The sequence below is a fragment of the Sander lucioperca genome, chromosome 12, assembly GCF_008315115.2.
Source record: "Sander lucioperca isolate FBNREF2018 chromosome 12, SLUC_FBN_1.2, whole genome shotgun sequence".
Lineage (NCBI taxonomy): Eukaryota > Metazoa > Chordata > Actinopteri > Perciformes > Percidae > Sander > Sander lucioperca.
This window is the reverse complement of record NC_050184.1, coordinates 13014133-13029339: the sequence shown is the minus strand read 5'-3', so window position 1 is coordinate 13029339 and position 15207 is coordinate 13014133. Positions and strand designations below refer to the sequence as shown.

Here is a 15207-nt window from a genome sequence, read left to right as displayed (position 1 = left end):
CTTTTATTATCAGTTGAAAAATACACTTTTTCATTCATTTCTTTTTGCAGCAAAGTTGCTGTCACCAGTTACTCTCCTAAGAGATTGATACTACCTGGTAATTCAGGGAATCTTATTTGTGAGGACTTTACCTTCACCAGTCTACAAGGCCTTTAGGTCCAGTTTATATTTCTTTCCCACTTTTAAGCCACGCTGACGGCAGGGGCTGGCAATTTTGGTTGGTCTACCACTTTGGTCCATACTGAAATATCTAAATAACTATTGGATGGATTGTCAGGAAATTCGGTACAGATATTTGTGGTCCCATGAGGATGGATCCTACTGACCTTAGTCATCCCCTGACTTTTTATGTATCTGATGGAAATCTATCTGTATGGATGCAAAACTGACATACTTTGTGTTTTGTGATGATTAGAAAATGTTAGCATGCTAACCCACAAAACTAAGATGGTAAAAAAGGTGAATATTACTACCTGCCGCACCAGCATGTTAGCATTGTCATAGTGAGCATCTAAGCATACCAACGTTAGAAAGTAGTTCAAAGCCCCACTGTGCCTAAGTACAGCCTCACAGAGCCGCTAGTGTAATGGGACCTTGATAGGAAAAGTTGGTCTGTAGGGCTCAGCAGAATTAGACTTGCTATGCAGACATACTGCAGATCTTACTCTCTAATCTTTGCTGTGAAAATGCACTTCAAATGTCCTCATTGACCAAGAAATATGTCAAAAGATTCAGGACTACTTTGAAGGATCTACTACCCTTCTCATTTTAAGGTTATTGAAAAAATAGCAGCAACAGTATAACACCACATGGAAACCTTTGTATATCAGTGTCAGAGTCAATGTGAGGTGCAAGGACATCTCCAATTTAGGGATTTGCATGTTTTCAAACCAAACAAAGGCACCATGCGATGATAATCCACTCCACTTGTATATTGATCCCTTTAAAAAGTATTAAAAATAACCTGCCATCAATTTCAAAATGTTCCTTATTTTCTAAAACCTTGACACTTTCATGCAACAGTAACAATTGTGTCATCTGTTGCATTTGCAGTGGATAGAAAGGTGTATTGTGATTAACTAAAAACCCACCTAGCATGGGCAGAGCTACTTGTGCAGCTATCAGGGTGTTATATAATATAAATTCCCTAACACACACATACCCGTCTCTTTGTCTACACACTGTGCCTGTCAGGGAGTCCTGTGAGCACATAGACAACTTAAAATAGACTTAGCCCCCGTTACGTCTAGGCGTGTCCCAGGTTCTGGTTACATGTGAGAGGCAGAAGGAGCTTAATATTGCACAGAGCTAGCACAGGGCTTCACACTTCCCTACTACAGTGGCCCAGTGGCTGACCACCATATTCCAGTCCTCAGGAAGCGTTTCACTGGAAGAGCGTCATCATGCCTAAAGTCTTAGTGCCAGGTGAGTATGGGCAGAATGACTCTTGGTTTGGACCATTGGTTTGGACGTGCACTCTCATCTATAGAAGGAGTGTTTGGATAGCATTTTCTAAAGGTTATTTTACATTGACACATGACTATAAAGGTGAACCGAGGAAGCCTTCACCAAAAGTGTATTCATTTTAATAAAACATTTAAAAAAACTAAAAATAAACGACTGTTGTGTCAAAATGCCACCCTCATGTCTGCTTTGTTGAGATTTATGGAAATAATGGATTGAGTGTTCCAAAACTTTGCAAATATGCTTTGAATGCATATTATGCATAATATTACAACCCTCACTGTGTGTAATATCCACAGTCACTTATGGTTATAAATTCCCATCTGTTGCCAGTGTTACATTCTCCCTATTATGGTTGGCACTGACAGCTTTGATGACAGGTTCATCGGGGTTAAATTATTATAGTTCCAATAAGAAGTCCATACTGACTAATATGTAATCATCACAAGGCGCCATCGTCTCCTTAGAACTACAAATCTTTGATGAAAATGTTTTTTACCTTTGGGATTTGTTTGATTCCAACGTCTTTCATGAGCTCAACTGTAAGCATTTAAATTCATATTGTTAAACCCCAGGTTTGTGTTTCAGTGCTGAATCTAGTGAGTAATTAAGTATCAGCTGTGAAAATGTCAAGAGAGGATCTTTGATGGATATGATTTGCTAGCAGATTCTCCTGGGTCAAGTGTAACAGGAAATCAGGCCATGCTCAATTTGTACTTTTTTTCTTGTAGTTCACTTGAACTTGTAGTTCATCCCCAGTATAAAACGCTCTATCATCACTACTATTATAAATGCTGTAATAGTTGCTAATTATAGGCATACCATCAGCAGGCATTGCTAGGCAACTGGCAAGTACTGTATGATGACACATGATGCAGTTAAGAGGGTGACAAATAGAAATGCAATGGTCAAAACAGCTGCTGTCTGAAGAGCTAGATTTCAAAACTAATAAGATCAGGTGGCTGTAATGATTCAGCAGGTATTTGTGGAGAATATGTTTGACACTGTTTTCACTTGTTGCCATACTCTGATGTGGCTGCAGAGATTTCACGGCAGTTTTGTCGTGCAGTTCCATGCAGGCAGGTTTAACGATCTGCCGGAGCATGTGTGGAGAGCTGACAACAAATGTGTTCAAATTCAGATGAGTCTTATATTAAAGGGCCAGTTTACCCAAATCCCAAATTAGCTTTTAGATTTAGATTAGATTTTATTTACTATATTTATTTTTATGCTGCAGCACAAACCTCAACAATGTCATAAAAAATGTCATAGACACTCAAAAGATAATCAACATAACTAACTGTAGACTTTTTTCTACTAAAGGAATAGTCCCAAAAAATACACAGTCTGTGGACAGACAAGGTTCTGATTTCCTTTTTATTGCTGCTTTGAGACATAACCACATTGTTTTGTTTCCCTCTAACCTGGACTGTCCCACCCTAACTGTGACTTTTTGCTTTCTCAGCAGAGGGAGGAAGTGAGTATAGAGCTGAGAAGTTTTGGGGAAGATGTGAAGCATTTCACATGCATGGTTTACTGTATAGATGTGAGACAGTCACATCACCAAATATTCTTTCTCCAAAGCGCATTTGAATGCAACCTAGTCATGTGGATCTTGATAAATGAATGTCTATTCCATATGAAATGGAAAGCAATGGAATATAGTGAAAATGGTCACCGTTTATTAATCTATTGTTCACATTAAATTTCAGTTCTCTGGTTCATTATAATGTCGTTGTACTATTTGTAATGTATTTTGTTGCTTTACAAACAGAGCATCATCTTTTAAACTGAACTGAATGTGAACAGTTAAATTAATAAATGACTTCTCCCGGGTAGCTCACTGACTCTTCCATCATGGGAATGTTAGCAAAGCAGCGCACAAACAAGACCAATTTTGACATTCAGACTTGTTTGAGCCATCAAAGGAATGCCATGCACACACAGGAAATGCATCTTCACCTGCAAGGAGATGTTTATAAATGGTAGCGGTGCAGTAATGGAATCACATTACGAAAGTATCCTGCATATTTGATTCCTAATGTGTTGCTTCACTGGGAGCACTGGGAACACGAAATAATCTATGCATGTGTCATGAAGATGCAATTACCACTTCTTTGTCCAGCTACTGTTATTTCAAAAGTAACTGTAAATTCAATTTAACAGTCATGTTAAATTAATCCCACTTATCCATTCACCATAGAGCGAATGCACTGGTCCATTGTCTCATTTTATCACTCGTATCCTCAACATCTGCATGTATTTCTAAACTATATTCTATTTTGTTTATAACTGATAATAGGGCTGGGCGAAATTGGCAAAAATATATCATCCTGATATAGGTCATTCATATCTCAAAACTATTATGTATCACAATATAGCAAGTATTCTGGTCTATTGGAAATAACCACATGGTAAAGCCTATTTAGTGTACTTCTGTGTAAATAAATACACTTTTTTTCACTTTATTAGGAACTTACAAGTGCAACATTAACATAACATGACAAGAATGGAAAATTTGTCCAACTTATGTAAATATTGCCGTAACGCAGTTTTGCAGCTGCTTTTTCGACATCGCGATAGAAACGATATAGGAAATAATGTACACAATAGACATTTTGTATATCGTTCCCAGGAAATATATTGTCACGTCACCCAGCCCTAATTGATACATGTTATAGTACAGTCTCTGTTCCTAAAGTGTCATGTAATGTATTCATAACTTTGGCAGTTAAATTTTGTCATGCATATACTGTAAAACACAGGAAAATGGTTCTGTTTGTATGTCATCCTAACACCTTTCTAACCAATGTTTTTCTAAAACTCTCTTTTTTGGGTTATATTCCGGTTGGTGCTACTTTCTTGCTGGGCATTATCAGGTCCTCAGAGTAAGTATGGAGGGTGAGACATAGAACCCGAAATCTCTTTAGTCGTATGTGTGATACCGGAGTTGTTGTCTTAGAGTAGAAAGCCTTGCCTCTTGGCTAGTAAGTGCATGTCACAGTTATAGTTTGATCTAGAGAGTAGATGGGCATCAAGTTATGCCACTCATGCTGTGTTTCTTATGAATACTTGTTGAAGAACTGTTGTTCATAGCTTGGTTCATAACTCCAGTCATTATGGACTTTGACCCTTTTTTCCTGTCATTTTTTTCAACAACATTGACAAATTCCAATCAAAATCATCTCACTTACATCCATATAAAGCCACTTACATCCTGACTGATGGGGTGCAAACAATAATAACATGCTAAATACACAACGAGAGATGATAAGAAAACTGGGTCTGGAGTTAAAAACATACATTTAAAAAGGCTTTACCATCTTATATCCATATTTGTCGAGTGTACAAAACAGTGTATGTCAGTGCTACATCGCTGTAGTTCCTCTATGTGCATGGGACCAAACTGGCGTTGAAGACTTGTAGTGGCTGAGTCAATCTTTGGTCATGTATACAACGCATGTGCAGGTAATGTATGTGCCTTTATTACGTCATATTCATGCAGCATAAGTTAGCGCTCAAGAAATTCTGTTCGTGGCTCGCCTCATAGCCACAGCCTGTTTAGTTAAGTGCTGCATGGTGATGATGGGAGCAGAATGCATTTCTGTTAACAGAATGAACCTTTGCTGTGCCTGACAGAGACCGATGATAAGATGCGGGCCTTCGCAGAACAGGTCTTTGCATCGGACACTAAAGCTGAGGACGCCCGTGATGAAATCTCAATGTTTGATGTGAATGAGGACTGTCCCATCATGCACCATGAGATGGCCCACCATCTGCACACTGACGATGATGCTGAGAAACGGTGAGAGGCAGGAGATTATGTATTGTCAGTTTGTGCTTGCGTCACAGCTAAATCATGTCATTCCATGGTGAGAAAATTATACATTTCAAGGTTTTATATTTACTCTTAAGGGGAATTTGTTTTAGCCTGACATAGCCAGTTCAAATCCAAATGGCAATTAGTCTTAGTCTATCAGTGGGCATAGACTAAAATGCCTCTGGACCAAATTGGATAGACCAACAACCAATTACAGAAATGAAGCACTGTGCCCCATCTTTTTGGTGACCAGCTCGACCAGTTGGTATATTAAAATTTTGCCAAATTTGGTTGGAGTACGGAAATTAGGAAAAGCTTCAAGTGCATTTGATTTTTTCTTCTTTTAGCCAAAATATACCATCCAGTACCTTCAATGCTGACACAAAAACGGCTTCAACACAAAGTTCCACATCAGCTACAGCCATCTTGGTTGTTTCCTCTTTATGGTCTTTGTCCCGTATTAGATAAGCCGTTGTGATTGGCATGTCAGATCTGAAGTTGCTGGAAATCTGTCCAAAGTGGATGGGGACCAGACGCATCTGCCAGAGCAAATAAATATGAGCGCACAGATTTGTCTGGTTCCCAGGCAAAATTAGTTTGGCTTTCACAACAAACATCTCAGAAATTTTGACAATGGATGAAGCCAAACATTAATCACCCCTCCTTATCCACAGCAAGAGGCACCAGCGCTCCTGCACTATGGCTGTGCCTGTTGCCGGTGTTCAGGCAGCCACTACCTCTATAGTGTCAATGGCGGTGGACACACCCACCTACCTGGAAGTGCCTGATTTCCAGAGAGTGGCCATCATCGGAGACTACGCCTCCGGGGTACTGTTCACTTTCCTCTTATCCAATTTAAATTCCCTGGTGAACTTGGAGTAGCCCACTTTGATTGTCTTTAAAAAAAAAATATATATATATATATATATATATATATATATCAGCCACCTTTTTAGACCTCACCTAGATACATCTTTGATGTTTAATCATCACAGTAAGTAGCAATCAAACTCATTGACTGATGGTGATACTATGAGTGCTACACTGTGAAAACATTTTTTTTTTGTTCTCTTAATTTTTGTCTAAAAAAAACCCAAATTTGAGTATTTGTTTTTATTATACTCCTCATTTTAAAAAAACTTTATTTTTTTGTTGTTAAATGTACGGAATACTATCCTTTATCATGGCTAGAAGTTGATTTGGATGCAGATTTTGAATTTCTCTGACTACCGGTATATGTGTCAGTGGACTCAGGCCTGCCATCAGCAATTGTGGACAGGAGGACAACATTTTCCAATTAGGCCCCTCATCCATACCCACTCTACCACCTTAGATAGTTGCATGGGCCTCTCCTGGGCCTAATGCCGGGATCATCTGTACCCTTTGACCCCCCGTGAGTGGCCACACGGCCTCCCTCTCACAGAGGCCCGTGAATGGAGCTCATCTGAGAGCAGACCCATGTTTAACTTTCATGATGGTGGGTTTAACATGCAGGGAAAGAAACATTTTCAAAGAGCTGATTGTTATTTCTGCTTTAGCCTACTCAAAACCTCACGTTTGTTAGGATATATTAACTGACAATCAAGCCTCCGCCCCTTCTATCAAACAAATATAAATCATTAATTAAATTATGTATTTAGGCTTTTGCATTAGTGGAGAGCTGGTGGATCATCTTGTTTTTGAAAGGAATGCCCCAAATGTTGCCATAGCTGCATATTATTGGAAGTTTTGCACAGCTGTTTTTGCAGGTAACTGATAAATCTGTAACATCTTTTATATATGCTATTCAGGTCACCATGGATGACTTTGAGCTGTCCTGTAAGGGTCTGTATCGTGCCTTGAACATCAGGGAGAAGTACATGAGGCTGGCCTTCCAGCGCTTCCCACGGACGGCCTCCCAGTACATGCGTGAGATTGAGGGAGAGACCTTCAAAGTTGAAGATCAGGTGCAGCCAGGTGAGAAGAAAAGGAGTCGAGGCTCAATAGGGTGATGGGGTTTACATAAATGAGCTTATGCAAGATGTTTTCAGTACCCTAAATGAGTAATTTGTATGTTACATCCATCCATCAGTCTTCACATCTCCTCCAAAGAATGGTGAAGACCCCTTTGATACCAAGAACCTGCCAAAGAATCTGGGATATGTTGCTCGTATGAAGGATGGTGTCATCTATGTGTACAACGATGCTGCAGCTGCTGACAAACATCAGCCCAAAGACCTGCCCTGCCCCGACTACAACACCTTCATCGATGACATGAACTTCCTCATTGCTCTCATTGCACAGGGCCCGACGTGAGTCCTCTGAAATGTGTTGACTTTTAGAATTGAAATATCTCAGTTATATCTCATATCCAATTTTTGTACAACCCAGATCTTTCAAAATGATGTCATGTGGATGACCCCCAGGGTTGACTGACTGTTAAGTAATTTCAGTTCTCAGTGTGTAGCCCTGGGGATCCACACAGGGGCGCAAGAAACGTCAACAAATAACAATAACAAGACGCTTCAAATCAACATTTTCCTATTCTAAACACCTATGAAATATGTCTATCGGCCTGTGCATCACCTCACAGTGCAGCTCATGTGTTGATATGCTCCTCTTTGCTTTGCAGTAAGACTTACACTCACCGCCGCCTGAAGTTCCTCATGTCCAAGTTCAATGTGCATGAGATGCTGAATGAAATGGAGGAGATGAAGGAGCTGAAGTTGAACCCCCACAGGGACTTCTACAACTGCAGGAAGGTAACCACAAAAAGAATTTAGCATGGAAATGGCTTCTAATTTATGTTTAGAAAATAAAAGCTGAATAAAAAGAACTAAATCAACCTTAACCCTATACGTCTTGCCATTTTAATGTTGGAGGGATGTAACAACAATGCATGTACTATGGGCACAGTTTCCACAAAGACTGGGTTTTAAGGAAAACTGTACATGTAAAATAAAGTGGAATCTTTGCATTGTTCCTCCATTGACTGATCTGAAAATCTTTACATTGACTTTAATGGAGGAGAATGTACTGTAGATCTTAGAAATGTAGGTAACAGTCAAATTGAATGGTTGTCTGGTGTTATGTCAAAACACACGTTAATACAGAAAAATACAGAAAAAATTAATTAAAGAGTCACAATCAACATTGTCAGTGTACTAAAACATTTTATAAAATTAAGTTTCATCATATATTTCAAATACATTCATATGTAAATGATGAGTCTCTATACAATTGAATTTTAAACTTATATTTCCCATTTAGTTTGCTGTCCTTGTCCTCACTTGCCTCTGCCATGCAACTTGGGTTTATCTTTAGCTCCCTCTTGTTACAAAGCAGAGTTATTACATTACATAAACCCAAAACCTATAGTCCACTATTCATCATGTCTTCTCTCTGACATTCTAGGTGGACACCCACATCCACGCTGCCGCCTGCATGAACCAGAAGCACTTGCTGCGCTTCATCAAGAGGTCTTATCGCGTTGACGCTGACCGCGTCGTGCACAAACTTAAGGGGAAAGAGGTCACCATGAAGGAACTCTTCGAGTCCCTTAACCTGCACCCTTATGACCTCACTGTGGACTCCTTGGATGTGCACGCTGTACGTGACTCACTTGTTGGAACATTTGTGGCTTTAGACATGTGTAGACATAGCTTCCAATTGAATAGCCATGTAAAAGAATAACCCTAACCCTGACTGTGTTAGAAAGCATCCAAGTGGCATTGATTTTCTAATTGTAAGTACACCTATACTGAGGAGTTTCAGATATAAAAAAAGTAGCTGAGAACGGTTAAAGGTTTTATGTTAGAAATCAAGTTACTTTGTCGTAATTGTCGGATTGTATATACTGGTAGACAATGCAATAAATACATAAAAATTTTAAAATGACCACAATTTAAACATCTAAAGGACATCTTTAAAATGTAATTTCCTTATTCACTTTTTTTTGGATAACAACTACTTAAAGACCCAAATTTTCATTTTTTAAAAGCCATTATTGCAACATTTGCATTTAGAATTAATCATTGCTATTGTCTCATCCCCTCAGTCAAACTTCGGTGATCTAAATCTCTTTTCTTTTCTCTTTGTTGTGACTCTGAAGGGAAGACAAACCTTCCAGCGTTTCGATAAGTTCAACGCCAAGTACAACCCTGTAGGAGCCAGTGAGCTGCGTGACCTGTACATGAAGACTGAGAACCACATCGGTGGAGAGTACTTTGCCACCATCATCAAGGTTAGTTTCTGTATAAATAAGAATAGATTAAAAAAACATCACAGATCACAAATTTGTTTTTGGTGTGAAGATAGTGTGTAACAAAAAGGTGACATAAAGAGTAAACAATACACATACAATTGCGGACAGTCACAGACAATATATACAGCAGTTATGTTAAATGTTGGTGTGATTGAAGATTGAAGGTACAAATGTGCAAAACATATATTGGGTAAGTGTGTGTATGGATGGTGTATGGATTTATTAGATTTTTTTCTTGATAATAAAGATAACGATGCAGTATGGTAAGCCAGCATCCTAGATAGAGATATTATACAGCTTTCTGTTTTCTATTTAGCAGCCTACTAATCTTCCACATGGATCATCTATTATGTACTGAACGTCATGTTATCTAAGCCTGATTTGGCCTTTGTGTAAACCAGGAAGTAGCCAGTGACCTGGAGGATGCCAAGTACCAGTATGCCGAGCCGCGTCTGTCCATCTATGGCTGCAACCCCAGCGAGTGGCACAAACTCTCCAGCTGGTTTGTCAAGAACAGAGTCTACTCCCCAAACCTCAAATGGATGATTCAAGTACCCAGGATCTAGTACGTTTTCAATCTTTCTTAGACTCTTTCTTTTATGCAGTTTCACCCTACTGTGAGACAGAGGGGAAATAAAAATTATAGTTTCGACTTTATATGATGTTAAAGAAAAATGCTATTTTACTCCCATGTAAGCTTGAAAATATGCTCAAAATGTGTGAAAGAGTGGCCAGAAAGATGATTAGAATTCATATTTTAATTAATCTGTTTTGTCCCTCTTCTATCTTAGTGACATTTTCAGAGGCAGGGACTTTGTGCCCCACTTTGGCAAGATGTTGGAGAACATTTTCCTTCCTGTGTTCCAGGCCACTATCGACCCACACTCCAACCCAGAGCTCAGCGTCTTCCTCCAGCATGTGAGTCGCAAACAGTCACAAAAAGCATTCATACTGTAGGTCACTGGGATGATCGTAACAATTCAGACATAACAAGATACCAAATCGAACCTTGATAAAAGGACAGATTTCCCTGACATGAATTATGGACTGTGTTAAAAGTTACTGGGGTAGGAATTTGTGATGAAATCTTATTTTTTATTTTATGTATTTAGTTGAAAAAACCCTCTTCAGCATTATCGGTATTTTCTTTGGACCGTCCCGTTAAAAAAACTGCTATACCCTCCCAAAATATCTAAAAATAATGTATTTCTGTCAAACATAATAGTGAAATATAAGTGAATTTAATATTATCTTCACCCCACTGAATATCCTCTATGGTAATATACACCTCAGTGGCGCACATGAAAATAATTGTGATTTACCTTTTTTTATAATCAAAATTATATAAACATATACAAAATAAATGTAAAAAATATATATGGCCCTCCCCTGCTTTCCCAAAAAACATTAGACTACCGTCCCTCAGCAAAAAATAAGAATTACAATACCCTTTTCCGACCCCACCTTCTCTCATAATCATTTTTGTACAGTCCCTTAAGGATGTAGTTGTGGGAAAAATGACACATGTACCTGAGACATGTTGACAAGACAAAGTTGACATATCCAGACATGTGGATAGCAAATTAATAGACCACAAATGTCTGCTGAAATGTAGTCATACCCAAAGGACGGCAACCCTTTTTTCACAGTTATCTTTGTCTAAAGACCCAAGGATAACCTCCAGAAGAGAGGCCTCTGTTCCCTGTATGATTAACCATTTGCATCCTGGTGTGTAGGTGACCGGTTTCGACAGCGTGGACGATGAGTCCAAGCACAGTGGTCATATGTTCTGCACTAAGAGCCCCAAACCAGAGGAGTGGAACCACACCAAGAACCCCTCCTACACCTACTACATCTACTACATGTATGCAAACATCGCTGTGCTCAACCAGCTCCGCAGGTCAGTAACTTTGTGTCTGCGCGCACACATTTTTCGTTTTTAGTATTAGTACAGGAATATGATAATTATAATTCATTTTTTTTAACAATGTTTTAATGCAATTCACTGCAATTACAACTTTATATATGTATCCTTTCCATAGTATAATACTTGTTTATCTTCTGGTTTCCAGACAGAGGGGGATGAACACATTCACGTTCAGGCCTCACTGCGGTGAGGCCGGTGCCATCACCCATCTGCTGGCTGCCTTCATGACTGCTGACAACATCTCTCACGGCCTCAATCTCAAGAAGGTCAGTCCTCTCTTCACTTACTGTAAATCAACACTTTAATTTAGCAGCACTCATACATACAGTCACATACAGACATATGATCAAGCATCAGTTCAAGGTGTCAGACTGTGTTCTGTAAAGGGACCACAAGGTTTCCACTGTCCTAAAGCATAATATGACATTGAATGATATATGTATATATATATATATATATATAGCTGTGTCATAAGAGAAGAAGATTAAAATATATGCTTTATTATCTTCACTGGATTGGATTTATATCTTATTGTCAATGTAGTATACATCAAATAATTTAACAATCTAGTATAGAAACATATCCTAGAGTTTTGCTTGTGAGCAGATAATACATGAAGTGATACCTTTGTTGATGAATAGGAAGCCAGCCAGAGACAGCTCTGTAGTCAACAGCACATTTACAGTGTTGCAGTATACAGTATAATAATATATAATATTAAATATAATAATAATAATAATAATAATAATAATAATAATAATAATAATAATAATAATAATAATAATAATAATAGTAAAGCTAACATTTGTTTATCAAAATGTGTTTACTATTTTTTTTAAATTAAAGGAAGACAAAAAACAAAGCACAGTAGGTGAAGGACAATATTTAAATGTTCCAATAAGAAACTAAAAATGATATATATATAATGAAATAAAAAAATAAAAAAAAATAAAAAAAACTGGAATTAAAACCCTGTTCAGCTCAGCATAGCCAATACCACCATTCTCTACAACCACCGTAGCTGGAAGTTGAAAGGGTTTTCTCATTTTGTCTTTGAATGCATCAGACAAGTCAGGAAGTGAAATATGTTCCATTATGATTGTCCTATACCAAGTAGAGATTGTGAGATCCATTGAAGTAAAAATATTTTTCTTTCCACAGAATATCAAGATATTTCATTATCTGAGATGTACATTAGTGATGTGCATGTTAGGAATACCAAGAAAAAAATATAATGGAATTTGAATTCAAGCTCAGTTTCCTACATGTTCTGTTCATTATATACAGGGTATTTTCACAGTTGTTTGTCATCTGGGAGCTTAGACATTGTGTAAATCTACCAGTATTTGTTTTCCATTTAAGGCACAATGGAGAGGTGCCGGCACTAAATTTGGAAAGATGATCAGGCGATAAATGCACTCTGTGTAGTATTTTGAGTTGTAATGCTCTACTCCGATTACTGTGTAGTATTTTGAGTTGTAATGCTCTACTCCGATTACAGCTTTTTTTTGTATTGTTCCAATTATCTTCCTACACATCTTCTGTAATCTCTACACCCAGTTCCCTCTCACCCAGTTCCCTCTCCAATTTCTGTCCCAGCTCCCACATACAAAAAACTGGAGGTATTAAAACTAATTAACAAAGTTTTTTCATGATATAATCTCTTATCTGAAAGTCCTAATAGATGTTCTCTCTGAAAATATCATATTTTACATCTGATTAACGAGCATAAGGATCCCATTCTCAAAGAGGTCCCAGATGGTATAAATACTTTTTAGGCCAAATGTTTGAAATCTGGATCTAAGTGGGTGTTATACTGGATCTTCCTTAGTACGTTGTACTGCTCTGCAGGTCTTAGCTGTAATGCTATTGGGTTATCTTTAACTGATTTCAGTTTTTTTTTTTTAAAGAGAAAGTTTGTAAGTTGATATCTGGACTACTGCACAGACAATAACGTAACGTGCAATCTTTCTCTGAGAGTCATCCTATGAGTAATGCAGTTAATACATTACTTATTGCTGGTTTTGCCTGCTTTATTGTCAAAAATAATAGTCAAAAAAACACGTCAAAATGCCAGGCCTTGACAAATTATGTCATAAGTTGACTGAACCGGATCTTCTAAACTGATCATATCTATCAATCTTCCACCACCAGAGTCCTGTGCTGCAGTACCTGTACTTCCTGACCCAGATCCCCATCGCCATGTCCCCTCTCAGCAACAACAGCCTGTTCCTGGAATACGCCAAGAACCCGCTGCTGGAGTTCCACAAGAAAGGCCTTATGGTTTCTCTGTCCACCGACGACCCCATGCAGTTCCACTACACCAAGGTCTGAGCACATGGAGATAGTGGACAATGGCGCATACTGTGCTGTGTATTATGAGTATTGTATTACATCTACAGATGAATGCATTTCGTTTTTGTATTCACGTTGTACAGGCGAAGTTATTTAAAGCGCACTCAAATGTTTTTTTTCTTCCTGTTAATATGCTTACAATTCATGTTCATTCAATGCATGAACATGCATTGGAAGCATATAAACCGGTGTTATGCCATACAGAGCATGAAAGTGAATTGCATGTACACATACTGCAAAAAAATCTGTTAATTGCAAATATATGTACTATAGCTGGTGGGAGCTGTGTCTAAAAGGTCTCTTTTGAGCCTCTGTAACATGAAGTACAGTAGGAGTGATCAAAATATCAGAGTGTAAGTCTTGGCCTTTATGTCCACAGGAACCCCTGATGGAAGAGTACGCCATTGCAGCCCAGGTCTTCAAGCTCAGTACCTGCGACATGTGTGAGATCTCCAGGAGCAGTGTTCTGCAGAGTGCCTTGTCTCATGAGGTAACACACCTGATAAAGAGCTTTACATGTTGTGATGCTTTGTTGACTTTTTAACACATTTAATCAAATTGTCCGTAAGATTTGTCTTTCTTTTTTGTAGATATGTTTCTGGGTGTAAAAGCTTAATGTTATATCCTCTCAAAGACACACAGATTCTATCCTCACCCCATACAGGCTGCTCTTAAATCAAATAGATTACACATCATGTTCCACATAGAGAAACATGTTTGTGGTTGTCTTCTGTTTTCCAGGAGAAGGTCCACTTCCTGGGTAAAGACTACTTGAAGGAGGGTCCAGAGGGCAACGACATCCGTAAGACCAATGTGGCTCAGATCCGTATGGCATATCGCTATGAGACCCTGTGCTATGAGCTCAACCTAATCAAGGAGGGTTTAAAGTCTGAGTAAACACTCTCAAATCCCACTTACACCCAATAAAACTCATCTCTATTGTGAAAAGTTTCCACATTTGTTTTTCACAGTAACTCTTAAACAATTGAATCTTAAAGAAACTCACCTTCTAACACACTGATGTTCTCTCCTTTAGAGGAAGAAACTTTTTGCTAAATGTTATGACTCTATAACATCTGAAATCAATGTCCAATTGACTTGTACACTGCAGTCTGTGTATTCCACGAGGAGAAACAACATGTGTAAGAATGAAAGGAAATAAAATCTAAAATAACAAGTGCCTTTGTGTGGTAGCTTCCCCACTGATGCATTTTCTAATGTTATCAGTGTTGTACTTTGAGAGCAAAGATTAACCGGAGTCAAATTCCTTGTTTGTTTATGCAAACCAGGCCAATAAAGCTGATTCTGATTCTGATTACATTGCAACATTGTTAACTTGACAGCAGGATCTTGTCTAGTTGTGTTGATTTTGTGATTTGGCAGAGCTACTGATCATAA

The 15207-nt window shown here is 38.4% G+C and overlaps 1 protein-coding gene across 4 annotated transcripts; it reads left to right on the top strand.

Moving 5' to 3' along the window:
* Positions 1-1173: 1173 nt before the first annotated feature.
* On the top strand, positions 1174-14988 carry ampd1. 4 transcript variants are annotated; one of them, XM_031286578.2, is made up of 17 exons: positions 1217-1425; positions 2930-2941; positions 4344-4352; positions 5104-5269; positions 5959-6112; positions 7075-7240; positions 7356-7575; positions 7896-8025; positions 8678-8872; positions 9375-9506; positions 9929-10092; positions 10319-10445; positions 11264-11427; positions 11600-11720; positions 13609-13782; positions 14189-14299; positions 14551-14988. In XM_031286578.2, exons 1-17 carry the CDS (start codon positions 1404-1406, stop codon positions 14704-14706), a joined length of 2223 nt encoding a protein of 740 aa, XP_031142438.1. In that variant the 5' UTR covers positions 1217-1403; the 3' UTR covers positions 14707-14988. The 4 variants fall into 4 exon arrangements, with proteins under 4 accessions (XP_031142440.1, XP_031142438.1, XP_035864126.1 ...); XM_031286579.2 differs by having other exon boundaries at positions 1312-1425; positions 2933-2941; XM_031286580.2 differs by lacking the exon at positions 2930-2941 and having other exon boundaries at positions 1174-1425.
* The last annotated feature ends 219 nt before the right edge of the window (positions 14989-15207 follow it).

What these genes read in the sequence shown, in the direction of transcription:
- ampd1 (XM_031286578.2), top strand. Translation starts at nt 1,404, where the DNA reads ATGCCTAAAGTCTTAGTGCCAG. An exon ending in GACGATGATGCTGAGAAACG is followed by an intron (nt 5,270 to 5,958) that starts GTGAGAGGCAGG and finishes CCTTATCCACAG; the next exon opens with CAAGAGGCACCAGCGCTCCT. An exon ending in TCGGAGACTACGCCTCCGGG is followed by an intron (nt 6,113 to 7,074) that starts GTACTGTTCACT and finishes TATGCTATTCAG; the next exon opens with GTCACCATGGATGACTTTGA.